The 22,889-nt window shown below is 40.4% G+C and overlaps 1 protein-coding gene and 1 long non-coding RNA gene across 9 annotated transcripts in view; both read left to right on the top strand.

Annotated features, from left to right (window-relative positions):
* The first annotated feature begins 853 nt into the window (after positions 1–853).
* ralgapa2 (Ral GTPase activating protein catalytic subunit alpha 2) overlaps positions 854–22,889 on the top strand; it is a 98,313-nt gene continuing 76,277 nt past the window's right edge. For 3 of the 8 annotated variants that reach the window (XM_085144439.1, XM_085144440.1, XM_085144442.1), the window contains exons 1-3: positions 855–1,339; positions 16,170–16,280; positions 16,650–16,699. In XM_085144439.1, coding sequence (XP_085000565.1) covers positions 1,234–1,339; positions 16,170–16,280; positions 16,650–16,699 — 267 coding nt within the window. In that variant the 5' untranslated portion in view covers positions 855–1,233. Of the gene's footprint in view, positions 1,340–16,169; positions 16,281–16,649; positions 16,700–22,889 lie in introns of all 8 variants that reach the window. The other 5 variants (XM_085144446.1, XM_085144443.1, XM_085144444.1 and 2 more) reach the window with 2 other exon arrangements.
* LOC146495689 (uncharacterized) lies at positions 16,706–21,051 on the top strand. Its single transcript, XR_014871329.1, has 2 exons — positions 16,706–18,329; positions 18,939–21,051. It is a non-coding gene; the product is annotated as an uncharacterized LOC146495689 (long non-coding RNA).

Consider the following 22,889-nt stretch of genomic DNA (forward strand, 5'->3'; position numbering starts at 1 on the left):
CCTTAGTTTTGATGTTACTTTCATTTATTTAATTTAATATGTGTGAACATACAATGTCCATCTCTAGCTTTAGTGTTAGAGACTAAAAGGGAAAGCATTCTGTACATTCTTTCAAATCTTATTTTAGTTAGAGTTTCAAGAGCATATTATTTTAGTTTGTTTTTGTTTGTTTGATGTTGTTTTTCAACCCAATTATACTTCAATTCACTTCACTCACCTGATGACCTTGTGTTGGACAAAATGGGCAATCACTACTTTAACTTTAATTTCCATGAAACAAATTCTAATTTGCAAGCACATTTCTGTTTGTTGTTGTTGTTGTTGTTATGCCAAAAGTTGATTTATGAAACAGGATTTATGACTGGGGTCATATATAAAAACAAATAAAGAAATTACCTCTTTTACAAGTATCTTTATGAGTCTTATTGTACCTACAAAAAAAAATCAGAACTGTGATATTATCCTTGTTACAATTTCCTCTTGGTTCAATCTCTTGTAAAACACATTTTTAATGTGAATGACATTAAAATAAAGAATAAACTTTCTTTCTGTTCTTTCTGCTTAAAAATGTCTTAATATCATTCATGAAAGACATGTTGAACATAGGCCAACGAGTCATTTACAACAGTTTAAATACAGACAATCATTTTGGGGAAAATACTGGAAATCACTTTTTATCAGTGTATATCATGAATAACCATCCACTGCTCCTCTACTGTAGTGTTTTACCTCAGACACCAGAGGGCGCTTGGGAGCTATATCAACCCCCTTTTATCAAAATAAAGAGGTATACAGTCTCACAGTCCCATTTTTAAACTAAAGCTTGCTGCCAATACTCAAACTTTTAGACAGGACAGTGCACTCAAGCCCACTACTATCAGTTTCTGAAATTAAAGTAGACAAACTCCTCCGTGGTGCTTTGAAAAGTCTGTTCTTAACCTAGAAAACAGAAATGAGTAACCTTACTTATAGCAGGGACGGAGAGTAAAGCTGAAGGTGCAAGGTGTAAAAGACATAAACACGGAGGCGTATTCATGAGGTCTAACCACGCCTCCGTTAGACTGCGCTTCCGTGTTTACACACCCACAAAAACAGGAGACTCCAGCGGCCGTCGGGCGGCTGTTTACCGAGCAAGCACAGAGTAGCAGTGAGGAAAGTGACAGCCACACGGGAGGCTCGGTGTATGGTGAAACACAGGTGATTTCAGCTTCCACGGTCGCATTTTAAAGCGTAATGTTCACTCGAAGGGGGCATGGAGACGTCAAGAAATCTACACAGAAAGTTCTGGACCCAAAGAAGGATGTCTTTACCCGGTTCAAACACCTCCGGACTCTGTTAGGTGAGTGAAATGTCACCGGGGAGCTGGATGCTGCATCGTCGAGGCTTAGCTAAGTGGAGCTAGCTAGCTGGCACCAGCCGACTGCTAACGTCAAACCAGGTGTCAGGTCAGCTGGTTGCTTAGTGCGAGTCCAGCCGGCTGACCTGTAACATGCATCTGCATTATTCCGGTACCCTCTGCTGTTTGAAGTCTTTGTTCATTTAAAATATGAGACAAATCGCGCTGTGATGAGGCATGGATGCTAGCTAATACAAGCTAGCTCCCCTGCGGCTACCTAGCCAGCCAATAATGCTAACTGATGCAGGGGAAACAGATGCCGAGAACAGGCTTTGCTGCTCTTCGGTCCTGTGCCATCATTGTTGTGTTAAACGTAACTGAAGCTTCGTCATTCAGCATCGAGTCGCACAGGTTGAAGTCTCTGGACTTTTGGAGATAGGACAGGGCTTTCTTACTGCAGGTTACCTTCCCGAGTTTCAGTCAACTTGCCTCTACCTTTTTTTGAGAAATTTGACATGATAATGACATAAACGTGTTACACAAGAGCAGTCATTTATTTGAATCCACTGGACAAGGAAGTGCAGAATTTATGAGGCTCGTAAAACTGTTGTCTTCCTGCGCTGCGTTAATAAAAAAGAGACACGACTATGTTCTGCAGTCACCTGACATGTGTTGTCCATGCGAGCTGTTAAACGGTCTGAGTTTGCACGGCTTGTTCCACTGATAAACTGTAATAATGACAAGTGAATGCTGAATCTACACTGATTTAAGCAGAACCGATGACGTGCGAGTTGTACATTTTATCATGCCGAATCATATCAAAGACAAAAATAAATGCAGTGCTGGGATTTGAAGGCACCATCATCCTTTTTATAAATGAAGAGCGCATCCATTGGCTGAAAAATATATGTGATAGGCTAAAATCTGGTGATATGTCACTGGTGTATTATTGGTTTCTCGTATTTGGAACTCAAACGTTGTATTAGAGGTAAGGAGGTCAAATGTTGCAGTCGCCTCCCATCAGAACTCTGTTGACAGCATCATGAATGCTGTAGTACTATATCTACTGCTCTTCTGTTATTCTCTGTGCTTTGTCAGTAATCGAGGTCAGTGTGGAGAGGAACAAAGAGATCTGGAGAAAAACTGCAATCTGCTCGCTCTGAGTGCAATAAATCATGTCTTTCAGAAATATCATTCAAAGTAGGTCATGTATGTGTATTTCTTGACGTGGACCACACAGAGGTGAACATCTAGGCAGTTAATTTTCTCTTGTTTTTATTTGATGATTAATGGTTATATCACCAGAGTAGCTGGAAACAGATGCAGTAAACAGTTTCTTCTCTTGTTTTCATTTAGATTTTATTTTATTTTATTATTTTTTTTACATAAAGCTTTGAAAAATATTGGAAACCTTTTTACATATTGTCCCAAAATCCACACGATGACTGATTTGGGTAGGTTTTAGTTACAGTAAACACGTATTGCTTTTAGTTAGAGCACTTTTAGAGCTTCTAAAGCTTGGTATGTCTGTGGTGGCAGTGGAAGTCCAAGCACGTTTGCCATGTTTAGAGTTTAAACCATCGGTTCATTGACACGTGCCTGCTTGTAACCTTTTCATATAGTGACTTGTTATCCAATTTATTGATCCTCAGTCCTGCAGCAGGATTGTAATAGCCACTGTCAGCCTAACAGTTGTAGCTTGAGCAAAGCTGTGGGAAGTTGATATGGTTGAAGTTTTTTTGCTATCATAGCAAACTTTCAATGTCAAGACTAGTACAGCCAAGGTGGAGGTCAGCGCAGTGCTCTGCCTGTCATCTGTGTTTTTCTTTCCCTCATGTGCAGCTAAAGATAAGGCTGGTCTGTTTGTCCAGCAGCTGATAGTTAGGCCGACGTTGCAATGTCCCCCAAATTCTCAGATTACACCGAGCTTGCAGTTCAGGAAGGATTTCCTCCTGGTTCTGCTGGTTCCTGTGTGGCAGGAAGCTTGATGAGAGATGGGGTGAGGTGGAGGACAGGGCAGGACAGGGACTTGGATAGAGCTGACCTTCTTTCACCAATCACGCTGTTTTATCTTTTTGAAAAATTTAAATGTTATTATTCACAACACTAGCAAGAGAAGACATTTCCAGAGGCGGCAGGCTGGAACAGCTTCTGGTGGGAGGAAATGTAATATGTAGCTTCTTGTTAAACTTTACAACCTGTATGTCAAGCATCCACAGCTGGGGTTTACCACACTCATTTACTATGTCCCCAGGAGAAGATACCATTAAGGCACCGTTTGTTTTTTAATGACTCTTATGTTTTCAGTAATCCTTTAATTTCTGCACCGAAGTTTTCAACCCGCTCGTCTTCTCTCAAGGTCATTGTCTATTAAGTTATCCAAAATTTGACCTCTTTATGTCATTGCAACACCAACACCAGAAATTTGGTAAACAGGCTTGTTAAATCAGTGGTACTATCAGCAGTATTGTACTTGAAAGGACAATCTGTGGTCTGGGCTATTTTCAGAGTGGCCCTCTATTGGTTTTCTGCTCACTGAGCCGATCTGTGGGATAGAGTGTGAAAGCTGCTGCATGTTAATTTGCTGGTCATGCCTGGCTGCATTTGGCTGAGGTTGTTAATTACAGGAGCCCAGCAAAACCACCTGATCACTCACTGCTTCACACACTTGTGGCACCGACCGCTTTTCTTTTGACTTCTCTCTGTGCAAAGTCTTTCTCATCCTCGGCCCCCACCTGCTGAGCTCGCTGTGCATCCCAGTGCTCCAGGTTGTTCATAGTGACCTGAAGTATGATGATGAAAGTGTAGGAAATCCTTCATTGACATGAATGTAAACAACAGTGTTTGTCTGGAGGAATACCCATTGTATCCCCGGGGCAGTATTTCTTTTTTTAGTGCCAAGTCAGCTATAAACGAGTCACGCTGCTGCATTTGAAGCTCGTAAATGTTTAACTCAAAGCTTTTCGTTTGTGAGGACTTGAGAGCGGCTGCCTTGGTTGAAGGAGTAAATTAGCTGTTGTTTCTTTACTTTTCAGCTGGTGTAAACAGGCTCAGCTGGAATCTGCTTGTGAACTGCACTGGGACAAGTGTTGCCAGTGATAACACTCAGGTGTGTTTGTTGTAGGTCTTGGTATTTTTAAGTTTGCAACCAAAGGTAAAACCTGGGGGAAAAATGAAGCTCTGTACTCGTCGTTCACAAAAAATGAAAATGGTGTCATTACACTCTGCCTTTCTTCGTGTGCTGTTGTGTGGGTCGGGGTCAACTGAAAGTGCTGCTGTTAGAGGAGGAAATCACAAGTTGAAGCACCAGGGGGAACAATGAGCACAACACTGGAAGTGCTCTCAAGAAGGTCCTCTGTGTGGCTGAAGTAAAGGCTGAGATCACTTGACTTCTGATTCTGCCCCATTTGTACAACACTCAGGTTAGACTTGTGAACAAGTTCAGCCTCTTACCATCTTTTATCCCACACTGCGTAGGCAGGATAGCAACACTTAAAAAGTGTAGTGCAGTTCAATGCAAGTGTCATATTAAACTGTCCGTTCAGGATTTTATTAACCTTTCACAGTCTTAAGTTTTGTTTCTTATTTTCATGCTATCACCAACTAAACTTGTATCCGAGTCATCGTGGACGATTAAAGCTTTTTGACACTAATTGGCATAAATGGACTCTTTAATGTTACAAGTAAAATAAATGTGACCACTTTTAAACCAAAACATTTACCTGTTTCCAGATAAATGAAGAAGTATGCAGAAAGAAATCATTGTTAGTTCCCTGTCAGATAAACTGTTGATATAATGATGTCAGAAGCATTGTGTGCTGCTTAGATTAGATGGCAGCTTTAACAGCTCTGTAGTGTTGCCTATTACAGCAGCACCTCCTCTCATAATGGTCTAGGCCAGCAGTCCCCAACCTTTTTTGCGCCACGGACCGGTTTATGCCCGACAATATTTTCATGGACCGGCCTTTAAGGTGTCGCGGATAAATACAACAAAATAAAACTAGTACCGGTACCGAAAAAAAGAAAATTTATTCATAACACACGTGAAAAGACCCAGGAAAACCGAGTAAACGATAAAAACGATAACAAAATAATGCTGAAAACCGATAAAAACCCTGAAAACTATACATTTCACACCTGAGCCTCAACTCTCGTGGCCCGGTACCAAACGACTCACGGACCGGTACAGGTCTGAGGCCCGGGGGTTGGGGACCACTGGTCTAGACATCTAGCATCTTAGCACAAACTTAACACGTGCTGAATGCCTTATTAAGAGAAGCACAGAGATGCTTTAGAATAGAAATGAGGAATATCTAACACACTGTATAATCATGGAAGCTGCCTGATTTGACTGTATATTATAAATTATTGTAGACATTATCAGTTCAATTTATAATTAATATATATTTGCTCATAAAGGTGAATGTTTTTAACTGCTTTATATTAGTTGATAGGGTCGGCAGGACTATGACTCTGTCATAGATATCAATTAATTATTTATTGTGTTGCAGTGATATCTACCAAGGTGGTCATGTTAACCACATGGTTTATTTAGGCTGCCCTCTGTACAACAGGAGGGGAAGATCTGTTTCCTTTCATAAAGTCTATAATTTTTACTGTCTTGTCAATCAAGAATGGGAGCAGCTACTGGCATCAACAGGTAGACGACGCTTCTGCAGCAAAACAGAACTTAGTCATGCAGGTTATCAAATAGTCACTTGTAGATGTTATTCTTACTTACTGTGCTGCTTCATTGATTTAAGTACCCTTTGAGTCGGTAATAAAACCCAAATATGTGTATATCATGGTGCAGTTGATCGTAATGAAAGTGTCAGCTTCAGTCTCTCGGGGCTTTTTATCAGAAGCAGCAGTTCCCCCCTCCCTAGAGACAACTAGACTTCTTAAAAATTGATCCTTAAAAGAAGAGACTGGATTTTAACTCTCATGAGCAAAACAGCAAAACAGGTTTGTTTTTGTCCACATCTGCAAAAAGGCTCATGTGAGCCTATTACAGTGTGAAAAATGGCTGATGATCTAACAGATAGCTGTTGGGCAGACGGACGTAAAACCTCATCCACGTATTTGTTTTAGATAAATCAGTGGAAGTTATAGAGGAACTAGTTATCTGCCCACACACAGAAAGCAGGTGGAAGGTGAAAAACGAGTGTTTTGACCAGTAGTTGTCAGAGTCACTCTGGTAAATGAATGATGATTTATTTATTCATTAGCTACATTAGAACAGATCAGAGATTAATAACTCTGTAGGCAAAGAGCTTCAGGCTTTAAGAACAAGATTAAAAAGTAGATGTAATAAGAGGAACAGTTTGTTTCCACCCTTGTTTCTGCTGTTCATGTTGGTGGCTTCTAAACTGGTGGCAGTGTCAAGATAAGCATTTGGCAGTACAAAGAAGTCCTATCCCGCAGTCCCTGGGTGATTAGAATTGCAAATCATGGCACCATAAAACAGAAACTAGCTATTGCGCATTATAAATGCTGGATCGGCACACCTCAGTAGGAGCGGAGGGCTCTTATTAGTGTTAAGTTGATGTTGAAGTGCGTCCATACCGTAGTAATGACAGTTTTAGGGTGTCCCGTGTCTGTTTTCAGGTAATTCTCATACACCATCAGAATAAACTCTGGGGCCATTTCTTTGAGTCTTTTGGAAATGTTCTTGGCTTTCTTTTCTTTTTGCCATCACTGCTGTTTACCAGAGCCCACATTTCAGATATAAAGATATGTTTAAATCACATGCTTTTCAATGAATTCCTTTCCTCCCCTTTTAGCTACAGGCCAGCTGATGAAATGGAGAGAAAAACACCACAACCCTGTGTTGTGCTGTGGGTAATCTGTGTTTCACCCGCTGCAAAACCAGTTTGACAGGTTTCACTGTTGACCTTTCCTGTTTTTATAATGGCCAAACTTAAACCTAGCCCCCGTGTTTTACTGTGGCAGCATGTTATTGAGATCTGATCTCAGGGTGGATTTACATTTCATGTTGCCTTTTTGAATGCACAAGCTCCCGCTAATCTTAAGCAGTTTTAAAGCCAAGTAAAAACAAACACTCAGGTTTGGCTTACAGATTAGTAGTTTGAGTAAAGCACAATCGAGGCTGGTGTTTGTTTCAAAAATAGTCGCTGACAAATTGATATTCAATGAAAATAGAACTCCAGAAATATAATGAAGGTTGTTTGGGGTTCATGCGACCTTGCCTTGTGGTGAGCTGTTGCGTCTTTACCTGTCTGCTTGTTTCAGTTTGGGCTTTCATTTCCACAGCTCTCAATAAAAGTAAAGATGGTGCGTGGAGAGGAAGAGTGAGTGTTGCCAGTTTAGCAGCTCAGTTCTGCGATAAGCTGTTCTCTAATGTGTGGGCTCAGACTGGGATAAGGTCAGGCTTTGCCAGTTCTAGCATGACCACTTCACACTGTGCTCTCTGTAGACTCATAGGCCCCAATCTGTTACACAGCTAGACACTAACTGTAAGTCAAGAGGCATTCATGCAGTGTTTGGCATGGTGGCACCATAATGAAGTGACATGGACCAAAAGTGATGGGATTGGAGGAAAGTCCTTTTTCATCACAGTTTCATTCTTGTGATTGATTTAATGAAGCTCTACACCCTCAACCATAAATAATACGTCTAAATAGGACTCTAGGTTTTATCCACACCATCATGTTACATCATGTTATGACAAGCCTGATGATATTTAGTTTATGGTCTTCCATGAATATAGCTGATGCTTTGAGAGTGTGGCAGCCTTTGCAGTGTTGCTTTACCCTAGCACCATGTTAGTTATGGGTCCACCAACTGATCAGTGAAGCATTGGCTAATATACAAGTCAGCACGGTGTGAGTGCCTCTGACAAATGACAGGATATTCTGATATTGGACATCAGCGGTTAGATCAGCGGTCTCCAACCTTTTTTGCGCCATGGACCGGTTTATGCCCGACAATATTTTCACGGACCGGCCTTTAAGGTGTCGCGGATAAATACAACAAAATAAAACTAGTACCGGTACTGAAAAAAAAGAAAATTTATTCATAACACACGAGAGAAGATCCAGGAAAACCACGTAAACGATAAAAACGATAACAAAATAACACTGAAAACCGATAAAAACCCTGAAAACTATACATTTCACACCTGAGCCTCGTGAGTCTGTACCAAACGACTCACGTACCGGTCCGAGGCCCGGGGGTTGGGGACCGCTGTGTTAGATCAGTTTTGTGGATCTTGTATCTAAAATCCAGTTTTATAAATTTGAAAGATTATGATGAGTAAATGACTGTTTCAACCATAAACATAAAGTTTGGAAATATTTTATTTATTTGAAGCTAAGCTCACAATCAGCCAACCACTTGTACATTTGCCCAGTGCTGCAAAATAAAAGCTCTAATGGCTGAAGCAATCCATAGAAGACGAGTCTTGTCAGTACTAAAACAAATGGCTCCCCTGATAAGGAAAATCATTCTGTCCCAGCGAGCATCGAATTATGATTGACATCTGTAGATTGGGTAAAGCCTGGAGCGCATTTAGTAACACAAATGTTCACTGTGTGCTATCAAGGCCTCAAATGTGCCTCACACTGATTGCTCCTCATTGCATCATGTGACAGACTTGTCCTTCTCTGCTGGTTGCAGCAGATTTATGATTAACTTTGTTTCACTTTGGTCAAATATCAACCTTCTGTGGGTTGCAAAGAACTTCCTACAGGAGATATGTTTTCCTGTTTTCTCTTCTTCTTCATTTACATTCATGAACGTGGAACTTTAGGACTGATAATTGACTCTACGTGTTTGTCATGTCCCATTTTAATAGTGTGGATACTGTAGATTGAATATTTTTAGAAGAAGTTACATATTAACTTTTTTTTTTTTTTTTTTTTTTTTTTGTAACTTGGCATACTCTTGAGCTTATTAGCAGTTACTGAGATACTTTAGAAATGGTTGAAATCTGTTAACCTTACACTTAAATGAAACCAGCTGACGGCAGCAGGTCTCTCCTTTGTTGTCTGCCTTTAGATTGTTTTTAACTAAGTATAAAACATTCAAACTCTGCACACTGACTTTATATCTTTAGTTTGTTCCAAAGGTATTCAAGTATTGCATGTCTTAATAGTAAGTTTCCATCAGCACTGCATTAATGCTGCCCCTGGCTTCCCTTTGATTAGCAGCATTTGTTGACAAAAATAATTTTATTATGTCAGTATTTATTTTGGGTGGAGCACAAATGGGTTCACTTCCAGTGCTAAGACAGACATAGTTAAATAATATTGTAAAGGCCGTACCACATTATAAGAAAAACATCCCCTCGACACAGAGCCTTTCAAAATGTTACCAGTATTGTTTTACCAGCAGAAAGACTTGGCTCATGTTGGTGCACTCACATGTTTCAAATGTCATGTTTGATGTCTGTCAACAAATAAGAGGACTGTTTGCATGCAGACTTAGTATGTCACCCTCTTAGTTTTCTCTCAAAATGATTCCACACTTTGGATTTCCTGCCTGACATATGCAATTACTGTAACGAATTACTGTAACCACTGGTAGCAGCCATGATAACTGTTTGAGACACACTGTCACCACTTTCACCAAGTTAACTTGACTAAGAATGATCAAATAGCATTTGGGCGGCTCTGTGAATCATGCTGTCTGTTAGTGGAGGATCGTAGCTCATCATGCAAACAGCCACAGAGGATGGGGAGCAGACAGAAACAGATTTTAAGTAGTGTCCATAATTGGCTTCATATTCATATAGAATTTCCATATTTTCTGGAAGGATAACGGTAATAATATTCTTACTTAAATGCATTGTGTTAATTGGAATATGTTATAGCTAAGGTACTTGAGTAGAATAGCTAAGGGTATTGCTGCTGACTTTTGCAGTTATTATTTAACAATAAATACATATAAATAAATGAAAAATGTTTGTTTTTGAAGGAAATCCTGAAGGAACAGGCGTATCTTTATTATGATCAGTCTCCTGCAGTCTCTCTAAATTTGGGAAGTATAATGCCATCCATAGTGCATTCGTCGCCTTCTCCTTTAGCTGGCATGCCATATCTGTGCTCCTACGTGTTGGCAGCCTCCAGGCATCCGTGCCGGGGCCCTTAAAGAGTCCTCTGTGTCTAATGTGAGCATTCAGCCAAGGGCACATATCAGTCTCTTCTCTCTCGTCTCCTTTCTGGCAAGAATATAGTGCACCTGCAGCGCTAGCTAACCCGGGACTAATGCAAATTAGAGTGTCTGATCAAAGGCTTTATTCGACTGCTTTTTGTGTATGACGTAGCATACTAATGATTCAGCTTTAATTGAAATAAGTGGCGTACACTGGAATTTACCCGGAGACTTAAATGTGGTTTAACAAAACCTGCTACACTGATTGTCAGTTTTTATTGGATGTGTTGTCTGCTGATTAACTTTAAACAGGGGGAGTAGGCAGAGTGGCCCATCGTGGCCCATCGTGGCCCATCGTGGCCCATCGTGGCCCATCGTGGCCCATCGTGGCCCATCGTGGCCCATCGTGGCCCATCGTGGCCCATCGTGGCCCATCGCGGCCCATCGCGGCCCATCGCGGCCCATCTCCTTCAAAGAGCAAACAGCAGAAGAGCACACCAATTATTCAGCTAAAACTTGACACTGTTCTGCTTTACCCAGCGGGTGGCTGCTGTTCATTTTGCCACCTTATTTGAAATGGTTATGCATCAAAGGATGTACAAAAGCGTTAGATAACACTTGAACACTGTTTGGGGTATTTCCAACCACTGTCACCATAGCAGCTCTCGATCTCTTTGTCGTAGAAGTCACAGTGAGATGTAAGGAAGCCTCATTGATGTCATGATGATGATATGAATTATCTGATAACAGCGCTGCTATAGATCAGAAAGTGAAGGTATAATCTGTCATTTAAAAAAAAAACAATTTTGACAGGAGGACGAGCTGATAATATTAGACTGAACATTTTGAGAAGATACTGTGTTTAACGGCTGTGCAGTGTATAAGGTTATGGCTCTTAGCTCTGGCTGCATATTATTGTTTTGCAGCTGGTCGTTTCACACAGGGGTGGAACATCTGCCCTTTCCTGACAGTTAACAGGAAACATCACAATGGAGAACTGTGTCCTCCGAGCCAAACCTGGCATGGCTGGTGTGTTTGGCATGTATTTATTAATTCCATTGTAGAAAATTGCAGATCTCCGAATCATTAACTTATCACTGTCAGCACCATTTAGAAGAGTGTTCATGCAATTGTTTGTTTAACAATAGGGCTGACTTGGTGATCCCGACAAGTCATTTTACTGCATTTTATGCAACCAAAAGGCTTTATGTGCGTATGAAGCCTTATTGGGCACTTTATCAGAAAATAAACAGTAACTGGAAGGAACAAAATAGCACCTGTGGCATGAACTCGGCATTTGACGTTTGAAGGCAGTTTAGCTCTTTAGATTTATGCAGTCGGCACTAAATTGTGCATCTCAGCAGATATTGAGATTTATCAGACCAAGGCACTGTGCGTGTGCGTGTGTGTGTGTTTGTGTGTGTGTCAGCAGCCTTCGATTTCTGCCCTCGGCCTGCAGATACCCAGCCAGATGTGATCTTGTTGTTTCTTGACTCTGTCTCAGAGTTTGTTGTGCACTTTGAACGTTTGTGAATCTCAGCTCGAACCACTTTGGCCACACCCCGTTTACTCTTTTCACCAATAAAAGTGTTTCATTCACCCATTTTTATTGTGTTTTTGAACTTCTTCAATAAACTCTAGAGGCGTGTGTGTGAGATTTCTAACAGCAGCTTCATAAATCATATAAGCATGTCTATCACCACTGCCAAAGTTGGAGCGTTTCTACCCAGTATGATTCTTGATTAATTCAACACTAATTCCTGTGTTGTGTCTCCATGCTACCATGCATTGCCTTCCTATCTCATTATTTGGCTGATTGCATTTCATTATCATTTCATTTCCCGTTTTTGACGCGAGCAGATGGAGAATGACAGATGGAGGCGTGTCATTCAAAGGACTGAGTTATTTTGTTGGAATCGGAGGATGCAGAGTTATCCCCAGCATTCCCGGGTCTGGAGAGCAGGTTCTGTCGCTTTCTGTCCACATCCTGTTACCTGATGATGTTGGTGAAGACCACAGAGTTGAAGGGTCTTGCTGGATATCTTCTCACATTGCTGGATGCTATTGAACAATTTCATTCTTTCATTTAACACATTTCTTTCATAAAAAGCAAGTCCTGATGTAGCAAGCATAAGATATAAAGTTCCTCTCCTTCTGTAAATCATTAATGGCTTAGCAGACCATTAGTAGCTGGCAGTGTGATCAGATATTAGGGCATTCTCATTACTGAATTTTAATGCATTAACCCTCTCCATGTAGAAAAAAGCATGGCGGCGACGGAGAATGAGAAGGGCGAAAGCGTATCGTTGAATGAAACGGATGGTTTTTAAAAATGCTGCAACCTCAGTGGTGTGGAACTGGTTTGGCTTTCGTCCGTCAGATACACTAAACTCACATTAAACAGTTTTATAATCATTCTTTATGGTTCACACTAACTAGATAGGGTAGCAGAGAAACTGAGCAACATGTGCCTTTAAAAAGGTTTGGTGTATTATTCTGTGCAACATTTCTGATTCTGGATAACTAGAATATTTCCACCTGTGCATCTGGGGCTACTTTACTCTGAGCCGCTCCCAAGTGACCAAGCTTCTCACCGTAGCTCTAAGGGAGAGCCCCGGCACTCCTCCATTGAAGGCTTATTTCAGCCGCCTTCATCTGCAGTCTCACTCTGTTTTCCCTCAGCAGTTAGCGAGTGATTTCTGGAGGTTGGTGGCTGTCTCTGGGTTAAATCGGTCACACAGAGTATGTTTTGATTGACCTTGTGATTCCTTTGGTCTCGCAGATTCCTGGGGTGGCCCATAGTGTTCATGCAAGATGCATTTGTCTGCAAGCACTTGTTACCTTATGGAGAACATTCTACTTTAAAATAATAGTTGTCTTTACTGCTAAATCATGCGACTGAGGCTTTAGTAGCGATTTTGCAGCAACTGCCTACAGCCACTTGCAACCACTCAAGGAGTTTTTTTTTTTCCATAGCAACTGGTGGCTGGCTATAGGCATGTGTGACTGGAGACTAAGGTTCATTAGATTTCTTTAAATCATTTTAGTGTTGGATGTTATTTTTAGAACAGTGCAGTTGACCGGAGCGAATTCCTTCAGTTCAATGTGTTTTGTGATTAAGATTGGCTCATCTAAAACAGTCTGATATAGTCTAAATCTAATCTGTAACCTAAAATCAGTTTAGGATTGGATTGGAAATGGGAAGATTGGAATAATAATCTTTTTTATTAGTATTATTTTTTATTATCCTACATTTTCCAGCATCTCTTTACAACTGTTTTTAGTGGTTAAGAATTAGCTGAAATAAAAAGCTAAAACAAAAATTTCCCTTTTTTTTTCCTGTGTTTTTTAATGAAATCAAAAGTCGGTTACTGGTAGTTTAAATAATACAGACATTTGAATTTCCTGATGGAGCTTTTCTTGGTTATGCTTCACTGTTTTGTTTCATGATTAATGAATCTTAGCCTCATGGGATTAATGTAGCTTTTCTTTTCTCTTTTTTTTTGTACATCTTTTGTGCTTTCTCAGTTGAAAACAAGCATCTGTTTCTACAGCACTGGGCTGATAATAGTTGCATTACACTGGTTTAAATTGCTAACTGCTGGCTGGCAAGGACGTTGCCTATCAGTGGATATCATCAGGTAGTTTTGTTAGTCTACAGTAATAATGGGCAAGCTAAGGTAACTGTAAAGCATTGATGGTAGTAAAACTGGGTCGGGTAGAAAGTCATAGTGTCATCTCACTGTGTGTCACCAATTAGTCGTTGCATTATACATCTAACTGTCAAACAGCAGTGTCACTAGGGATTCACCCATGATGACATGATTATTTATTTTTTCCTAAATCGAGGCTAAAAATGTAAAACACTCAGTTTTCCCATCATGCATCTTCATTATCCCTGCTTTGATCTCAGGGCAAAGCTTTGTCTTTGTCACGTAATTCATCATTCCAGCAGTCCCCAGGAGTTGGACAGCTTCTGGGAGTTTTCCAATTTGCCATTTAGTAGAGCGAGAATTGGAACAGAAGGTGAAGCTTAATTGCTCTGTTTTGGCAGGAATCATTTTGGGAAATGTATATGGGAAATTATAGTTTTTAACATAGTGTATGTGTGTGTGACTAAACTGCTATTTAATGCATTGAAAAACACAGTTACCACAGCTGTAAATAATTATATAGATTAATGCTTGAGGAAGCTTAAACATGTGTATTAGTTAAATATCGAGCAGAAGTGTCTCTTCCAGCAGGGAAATGATCCAAAGCATCCCAGCTGCCTGTTAAAGTGTATTTTTGCCCAGGAGAAAATCTGTCTTACAATAGCACTTCCTGAGTGCTGACCTAAATCCCAAAGAGCCCCATTGGATGGCATGGAGGAAAAAAAGTCATCTCATTTATTCCAGTGTGGATGAACTCAAAGTATTACTGGCTGAAACATGGAGGAGACTTTCATCACAGCAGTAACTGAAACAATGGCCACATGTTGTCTGAGAGTTTTGCAATCTTGAAAAAACAGAAGGAAACAAAAGGGAAAAAAATCACAAACTGATATTTTCTTTAACATTTATTTGGTTTGCAAGTATGTTTTGTCTCCGTGTTAAACTGCGACTACCATTCTTTAGATTAAGTGCTGTTAGCTTTGCATTGTATCCCTCACATGGACTTTGCCTTTGGGGGCTACAAAAGTATATTTTGCGACTCGTGTAGCTTTTACTTCTTTATTCTGTCCTAAAGAAAAAGTGATTCGTCACAATAAGGTTCTGGTTTTGCACCTCCTAGTCGACTGGGCCCTTTATGTGTAGAGTTTCTGTGCCTGTGGGACCTTCTGAGTACTCTGGTTCTCTCCCAAAGGCATTTTAGGTTAATTAGCCATAGGTGTATGGGAGAGGGTAAGGTTCTCCGTCCCTCGGCCAGATCTCAGTGGACCGGTGCGTGGTTCACTGCGCCTTTTGCACCATAACTGCTGAGATGGATTGAGTTAAATAAGCGGTTGAATGGAAGGATGAATCTATTAGACAGCATCCATTTCACTGTGATGGACTGCAGCTTGTTTGTCTTCTGTTTAGGAGATTGATTGCAAGCTAACCAGAACCTTGTACCAGGCTGAGGCTCCAGAGCAGAAGGACCACTGTAGTCGGTTGAGGTGCAACATGGTGGCACTGGAATCGGTCTATTCATTGTAGTGCCAGCTTAACGTGTATTACTTATTAGTTACTTATTATAATTTATGTACCAATGCACAGATGTGCCTCTGTGCGCCACCACAGAGGCAACAATACAAAAATTGTGTCTTTGTTGGATAAAATGCACATTTCACAGTAAAAGCATCATTTAGAAATCTTTTGCTTTTCAAATTGTGAAATCGTAGATCAGGGTAAAAAGTTTCTTAACGTCCCCAAAAAACAGCTCTCTCCTGTGGCTACAGGTGAGGAGTGGGAGAAGTTACGCTGCTTAAGGAAGTGAAGCAATTTGCTTTGTTTTAAAATGTATGTAGTGTTCTGTTTAAATGGGGAACTAATGGGAACTCACTGTGATTAGTGTCACACAGACAACATTAAAGCATCCAGGTTTCTCAAAACAGACTACAGGGAAAATCTCTACATTAACAAACCTTGAAAGTTGAATACACAGTTGAATAAAAGTGATTGTTGTTTCTTTTTTATTTAATTATTATTTTATATTCTCACTGACTAAAGTTGATTGAGTTTCTTTTCCTTTCCCCCAGATATCATTGACAAGAGTGAGTTGAAGACATTCTTTGAGAGCAACAGTTCTCAGATTTATTTTATCTTCTATGAAAATTTCATTACACTGGAAAGCAACTTAAAACAAAAAGGTGAGTCAAAGCTTCTTTTGTAATAAACTGCACATGAACTATTTCGCTGCCACTGTCAGTGGCGGTTCAATAATTAACCCTCTCTTTGCCCTCTGTGCTACAGCAAAGGTTATTTTCCGTTTGCCCCACATTTCCAGAGCAGCGGTACTTAGAGAATCAATCTGATTATGTTTAGTGTAACTGAGTGGATTGAGCTTGCCTTCATTCATTCCCACTGGGACTGTGGTCTCATGGTCATACACGTTCATTTAAATGAATGTTTATGCAGTGGCCCATATTATTTTTGCATTATTGATGAAGCTCTATGCAGCATAGCTTCAGGTAAAACGTTTTAAAAACTTTGTACTAAAAGTGTTTTTTGTGTTTCAGGGAACAAATCTCAAAGGGAGGAGCTGGACTCTATCCTCTTTATTTTTGAAGTAAGTGCTCTGTTGTTTTTTATGTTGATATCTCCATCTGGTATTTCCAGGTGAACTCGGGGAGTAGAATCACCTGCTACATCCTGAATTCCCTTCATAGAGTCTGTAGATCAATAGCAGGTTGTTCTAAGGCCTCATTGTTACGCTGCCATTCAGTCCACTTGTTTTTAAAACCCAGGCGTGCATGCAAATCAGAGGTGTGTTTCATCTCTGCATGCACAGCATGCTGTTGGCTCTCTAGCCCCTCCCTCTGTTTTTGCTGAGCACTTTTATGTTGCACATGCAGGTTAAAGTCCCCTACCTTGTTTTCCCACCTGACTGCAAAGGCAGCTCGAGTTTCCAATACAAACAGTGAGCTCTCCGGTTACATTTGCTCAGGGCAGGGCTGTTAGGATGGCAGCAGATCAAATTGTGGGGCAGTCCGTTTGTCTCTTTTGGTACAGTATGCCTTGCCCTAAATGTTGTCATCACCTGGGAGCAGTATCAGGGTGTTCCTTAAATTACACCAAGTCACAGCTAGGGAAGCGCTGCCAAGGATCCTTAACTGCTGTAGTCTGTCTTCAGCGATGGATTACTATGTTGTTGGGGTTTTTTTTTTTTTTAGTCTGGCATATAAAATGCAAATTGGGCTCCGTGTTTTCGTGTAATCACATTACGTTTTCGGTGCTGTCTGGGTGATGCATCGTGTACTTCATGCATGCTCTGAAATGCTTCACTATGCTCATCGTTTTTCCTGCTGGTGTTCTTTCAGTCTGTCAGTCTTTTGTAGAATTAAGACTTGTGCCGATGCCTCTCTCCTGCAGATCATACCAGAAATTATTTTCTGATCCAAACAGAAAAATGTGATCATTCAGTTCAACATTTCCATTAAGTTCTCTCTATTCTTTACCTAGAAACCCACAGTGTCTGTCTGCACACATCTAGTCATTTGACCTGTAAATAAAGCCTGGATTCATGGCTTCTACATATTTATGGAGTCATCTTTTCAGAGAGAACTAATATTGAAAGCAGCTTAACCCTCATTTTTCCCCTTTTAGCCCCTGCCTGTGACGCTGTGTGCTTTTACCCATGCACTGAGAAGATAAGCTTGCTTTGACTAATGTGGGCAGCACAGATACAGGGTTGCCTTGATCCCGAGCTGTGCTGCACTGTGTGGACATTCTCGTTACGCCACATTACATTAAGAATTTTAGCTCGTAGGTAGTCGTCAGTGTGATATCAGTGCATGTACTTACAAACATGCATACTTGAAGAAAATGTGTAATATTATGCAACGAAAGATGTGGCAGTGCAGCAGAAAATTAATTAAAACAGTGTTTCGAGGCAATGGCATTTTGCTCCCTCGTAAATTATTTCTACAACAAGCACAGGAATGTAATATATTTCTTATGGGAATTTTACATTTCTGCCACGTGTGTCATACACCCTCTCTGTGCAGGATAATACTTGGTGTAAACGGCCATTGTTAACATAAGTGATGGAAATCGCCCGGCCAAAACACGGCAGCTTTTGTGCAGCAAGCGTCAGAGCATTTTGTAGCGTGGCCTACGAGTGGATAACGGCTGGGACAAAAGCAAGTTTGCAGCACAGAGTCACACTTTAATGCTGTATGACAGGGTAAGAAGTAGGGGTGGGGGAAAAAAATGATACTGTGTAGTATGGTGATATTTTGTTTGCTAATAATGTATCGATACAGGGACAGCAGAAATCGATATTTTGTTACAAAAAAGGTTTTTGTGCTCTGACTTCAGAGCATGTTGATCCTTTTTCTGAGCAAGAATCCTGACATTCCTTCACTGTCCAAATGTGTTTAACTTGTTTTTGGCAGCAATAAACATGACAGTTTACTTATTTTAATTTAAGACATGTTTTATTTTAATTAAGTTGAAAACTTTTTTATTTAATGTAAAATTATATTTTGTTTTAATTTACTTTCAAATTCTTCAGTTGCTGAAGGGGCTGCATAGTTTTCATAAACTGCATAGTTCAGAATAGCTATAATTGTACCAGATGGTTGATTCAGTTAAGTTGGACTAGACTGTAATACAAACCGTTCAGTTTGTCAACAATCAAACTGAAATGAGAGAAAGACTGAGTGTGAGACTTTGATATTAGAGAAAATGAATATTGATAAAGTTTACCTTTATGTACAGAATCTGAATATCGCAAAATATTTTTAAAAATTGCAATAATATCGTATCGTGGGATGTGTGGTGATTCCCACCTCTAGTAAGAACAGGACATCTCAACATCACTTCTCATGTTCTTCCCTGGAGAACCCCGTTTACACTCCTCTCTTCAGGAATGTGAAACGTAGTCTCACGCTCTCACCTGTCCCTCACATCTGCCTGATATATACAGTCCACGTCCCCTGTTTGTTTCCTTCGAGCTGGCTATGCTGGGATTACTTTGCTGTCATGATGAGGTATGCAACCCCTTTTTCATGAGTTGCTGTGGGGGAGCATGATCTCCCATGCTGGGCCCGTTTGAGTAATGGCTGTCTAGAGGGGGTAATCTTTTGTTCCTCTGCCTAAACTGTGCTGGTCCACTCCACCCCCCATCCCACCAGCAGCCATCACTCCCTTCCAGGATTTCTTTGTCTGCTTCCACAGAGGCATCACACCATGGCAGTCTTTATGGGAATGCAACCACATTTCTGAGGATGCAGTCGTGTTCTCAGCATCTTTTATTTTGATATTGATTAAAGATTTTACCTCATAAAAAGCGACATAACATTTATTTATTTTAACTTTAATAGTTAGTCAATGTTGAATCAAAGGATTGCCCTAGTATGACCACAAGGCTTTGAACTCTCTTGGCAACTGTTTGTGTTTTATGTTAAAACATGTTTTATGTTTTTGAATACGTGTTGCTATGATACATGCTGTTAAAAATAATTCAAACGAAAAGTTTTCAGTGTATAACATCCACAGAAAAAACTGTTTGGCTCCTTTGATCGTGTAGGCCGAGGCTTGGAGTAACGTTAGCAGTTTTTCTGCTCGTTCACAGCATGAGAGAGCGAACACTTAGTTTGATTAGAAGTTTTGAATTTATTGATCGAAATGTGAAAATACTCCACTGCCTAGCCATTAACATCTGCTGCACTTTCATCATTATCTGTTCCTGCAAACGACAAATTCAGTAGAGACTTCCAAGTAATCAAGTTGATTGATGGTTAGTTGATTCCCAGGCAGTAACTCCCATACAAATCAGGCACATTAGCAACAAATACACAGAAACAAATGTGATAAAGTCAACGTGACGGTTGTTATAGAACATGGACAGAACGTTGAACAGCTGTAAATTCACACAGAAGAAACTATCCTCTGTGTGAGAGTGAAACTGGAAATGGGCTGTTCAGCTGCAGAAATCTGAGGCCGTTTGTGCACAACCTAAACCTGAAATCTCACCAGTATCACAATCGATGAAAGAGGGTAAACTACTATAGATTGAGTAATTGTGCTTTCTTTTAATTGCAGTTCATTTGGGTAGTTTAATCAGAATCAGAAATACTTGATTAATCCTGAAGGAAATTATGGGTTACAGCAGGCAGCATGCGCACCAACCAGTACCAACCCCTGAGGCCAGCAGGGGTTGGTACTGGTTCTTCTTACAGACGACCAACAAAGAGGCCACGTTCCAGGTATGTTGGAACTTTGATATCAGAATTCAGCAATGACATCACACATGAGTTGGCACGTTCCAGAAAAAGCGAGGAAAAACAGGATTTGTTTCTGTTCTTGGCACGCTGGAGTCATTCACGCATCACACGCAGTGCAGCAGTAAAACTACTTTTGTGTTTAAAAAAGACATTCTGTGTATGGCTTCTTTACTAAGTCACAAATACACAACAGTGGCAGTACAGATTCAAAGGTTTACAGTTTTACAACTGTTTACGTTCACTGCCGCCATCTTGGATTGCTAACTCGGGGTTGGTCTGCTCCGACTTTCTGAGTCGGGAAATCTGAAGTGAGGAGGCGTTTCCCAAAAATTCACTGGAGAAAACGAGTGTTGCGTCAGGGCCAGGCGTATAGAGTTTATTGTTGTACTTAAATTAATGAAATCAAATAAATTAATTTGTTTGGAGTGGCCTTTTGCATGCAAACATGTCCACAAAAAATCTTATTAGCCTTTATAAAATAAGGTCAAGCAAAACAATACATTGTAATTACAGTTCTGCTGGTAGGCTGGTGGCTGCACACAGATGTAAAACTCCCTTATAGCTCCATCCCTGTGAGCACAATGTGCCTTTCAAAAACACACAATCTGCTGTAGATGCATGGATGTGTCTCCATATCTGTTGTACATGGATTCAGACATGAAGGACAAATTTTTTTCCTCTTTTTATAAAATAAACTTGTGCCAAAAGGATAAACAGGCTTCTCTTTACATTCGGTAAAGATTTATGGTTTTCGATCTCTGCACCCAGCTGCTGTGGAGAACCACCTGTCTCGTCAGGTGACCTGTGCGTGAGACACACATTGCTGCTGATTGGCTAAGAGTTATTAAGAACCTTTAGTGATAAACAAAGAGCCACATTTGACACATGTGACAGGTTGTGAGGTTGATCAGTGAAGTTAAGTGTGCTTGATTAGTTCATTACTTTCTGATTTGAGTGCAGAAAGTTAAGGAAGGAGGGCTTCTTCTTTTTTTTTTTATTGTCATGTAGTCGTTTTATTCGTGTTTTTGTGATTTTGTTTTTTGGTTTGTAATGACGTGTTCATGTCTTTAGAGTTTTCAGGGAGTTTTCATTCTTGGTTTGCAAGCTGCAGTCATAAATAGTTTATTTGCTAATTAGATATCAGCTAATTAGAGTCAAGGGTTGGTGTTTGAGAAAATATTTGTCTACATGTAATTCATTTCTCTCTCTTGCTGCTGCACGGCAGAAGGATACTATAAAGAATTCGCTTTACAGCCAGCGTGAGACCTCTTTCTGTTTTCTGCTGTCACAAGACCAGAACCAGCTTCTCAGGCCTCAGGGGAAGAGTTTGTTTATGCGCCTGTATTACTGGAGATGACTTCTCACTGACAACAGTGGCATTGAACACTGGTGCCGCTGAGGTTATGGAACAGGTTAAAGGACAGCTTTGGGACCCCTGAAACTCCGTGACCTCGCCCTGACATGTCAAGTGCCATCTGGACCTGAGTCAGCAGGCTGAATTCCCCTCGTTATCCTCTCTGTCAAGCTGCCCCATCTAGATCTGAGACCTAACTTACTGACTTTTTAATAAACAAAATAATCTATCTATTTTTGTATAGTTTTTTAGAAATCTTTATGGGAATAATATCAGCCAAAATAGCAACACACTAAAACAAGTATCAAGCAGAAAAAGAGACTCTGAGAGAAGAGAGATCTCTGAGGTTAAACTGAGATTTATTCATGTCAGCCGTAGCATATGATTTATTTTGACCTGCATGTTTTTAAATGCTGAGGTCTGTAATTAGTAATTAATTACATAGTTTAAGTCTGTATCGTGAGCAGCCATCTATAGTTCTGTTCGGCCTCGTGTAATTGCTTCATATTCTTTGTTCCTCTAAACCTCGGCGAACGCTTCTAATAAAAAAATGTGCTCAGGGCCATTTAGTTACAGGATTTGTTTTACAGTCTAATTCTTCTTGACTGGCAGTTTACCCATTGGACCCCCACTGGTTATGCATAATGCAAATGTACAAAGTGTAGCTTGGGGTTGCACGGGGGAGCAGCAGATGAATCTTGATGATCTGTGTGTTGGTCCAGAATTTTACAGGAACATTTTTGTCACTAGTAACCTGATTAAGAAGAGTTTTTAAAATGGACCCTAGAATGCTTTAGCTTGGCTTTGCCAACCAAAGAGGAAGGTGCAGCAGATGGATGGGAAGCTGGTGTTAAGGCGCTGAAGGAGTCTCATGTGCTGTTGCTGCCATCTACTGGCCACAGAGGGGAATTAAAACAGTTTTGTAACACTGTTCCCATATTTTTGGTGTTTTTCTTAAAAACAAAGAATAAAAACAAGTGTTTTGGGCTTAAAGCACCATTTAATTGGTGTTTTGTATATTTTACTTGCTTTAATTTGCATGTTAGCCAAACTTCTGTTCAGTCTTACGTGGCTCACACTGTTGTGGCATAAGCAAAGCAGGTGTGTAACTGACGTCTTCTCTCTGTGCTTTTCATCTATAAGTGTTTGTAATCCCAGGGCCCACTTTTGGTTGA

The sequence above is a fragment of the Neolamprologus multifasciatus genome, chromosome 19, assembly GCF_963576455.1.
Source record: "Neolamprologus multifasciatus chromosome 19, fNeoMul1.2, whole genome shotgun sequence".
NCBI classification, from domain to species: domain Eukaryota; kingdom Metazoa; phylum Chordata; class Actinopteri; order Cichliformes; family Cichlidae; genus Neolamprologus; species Neolamprologus multifasciatus.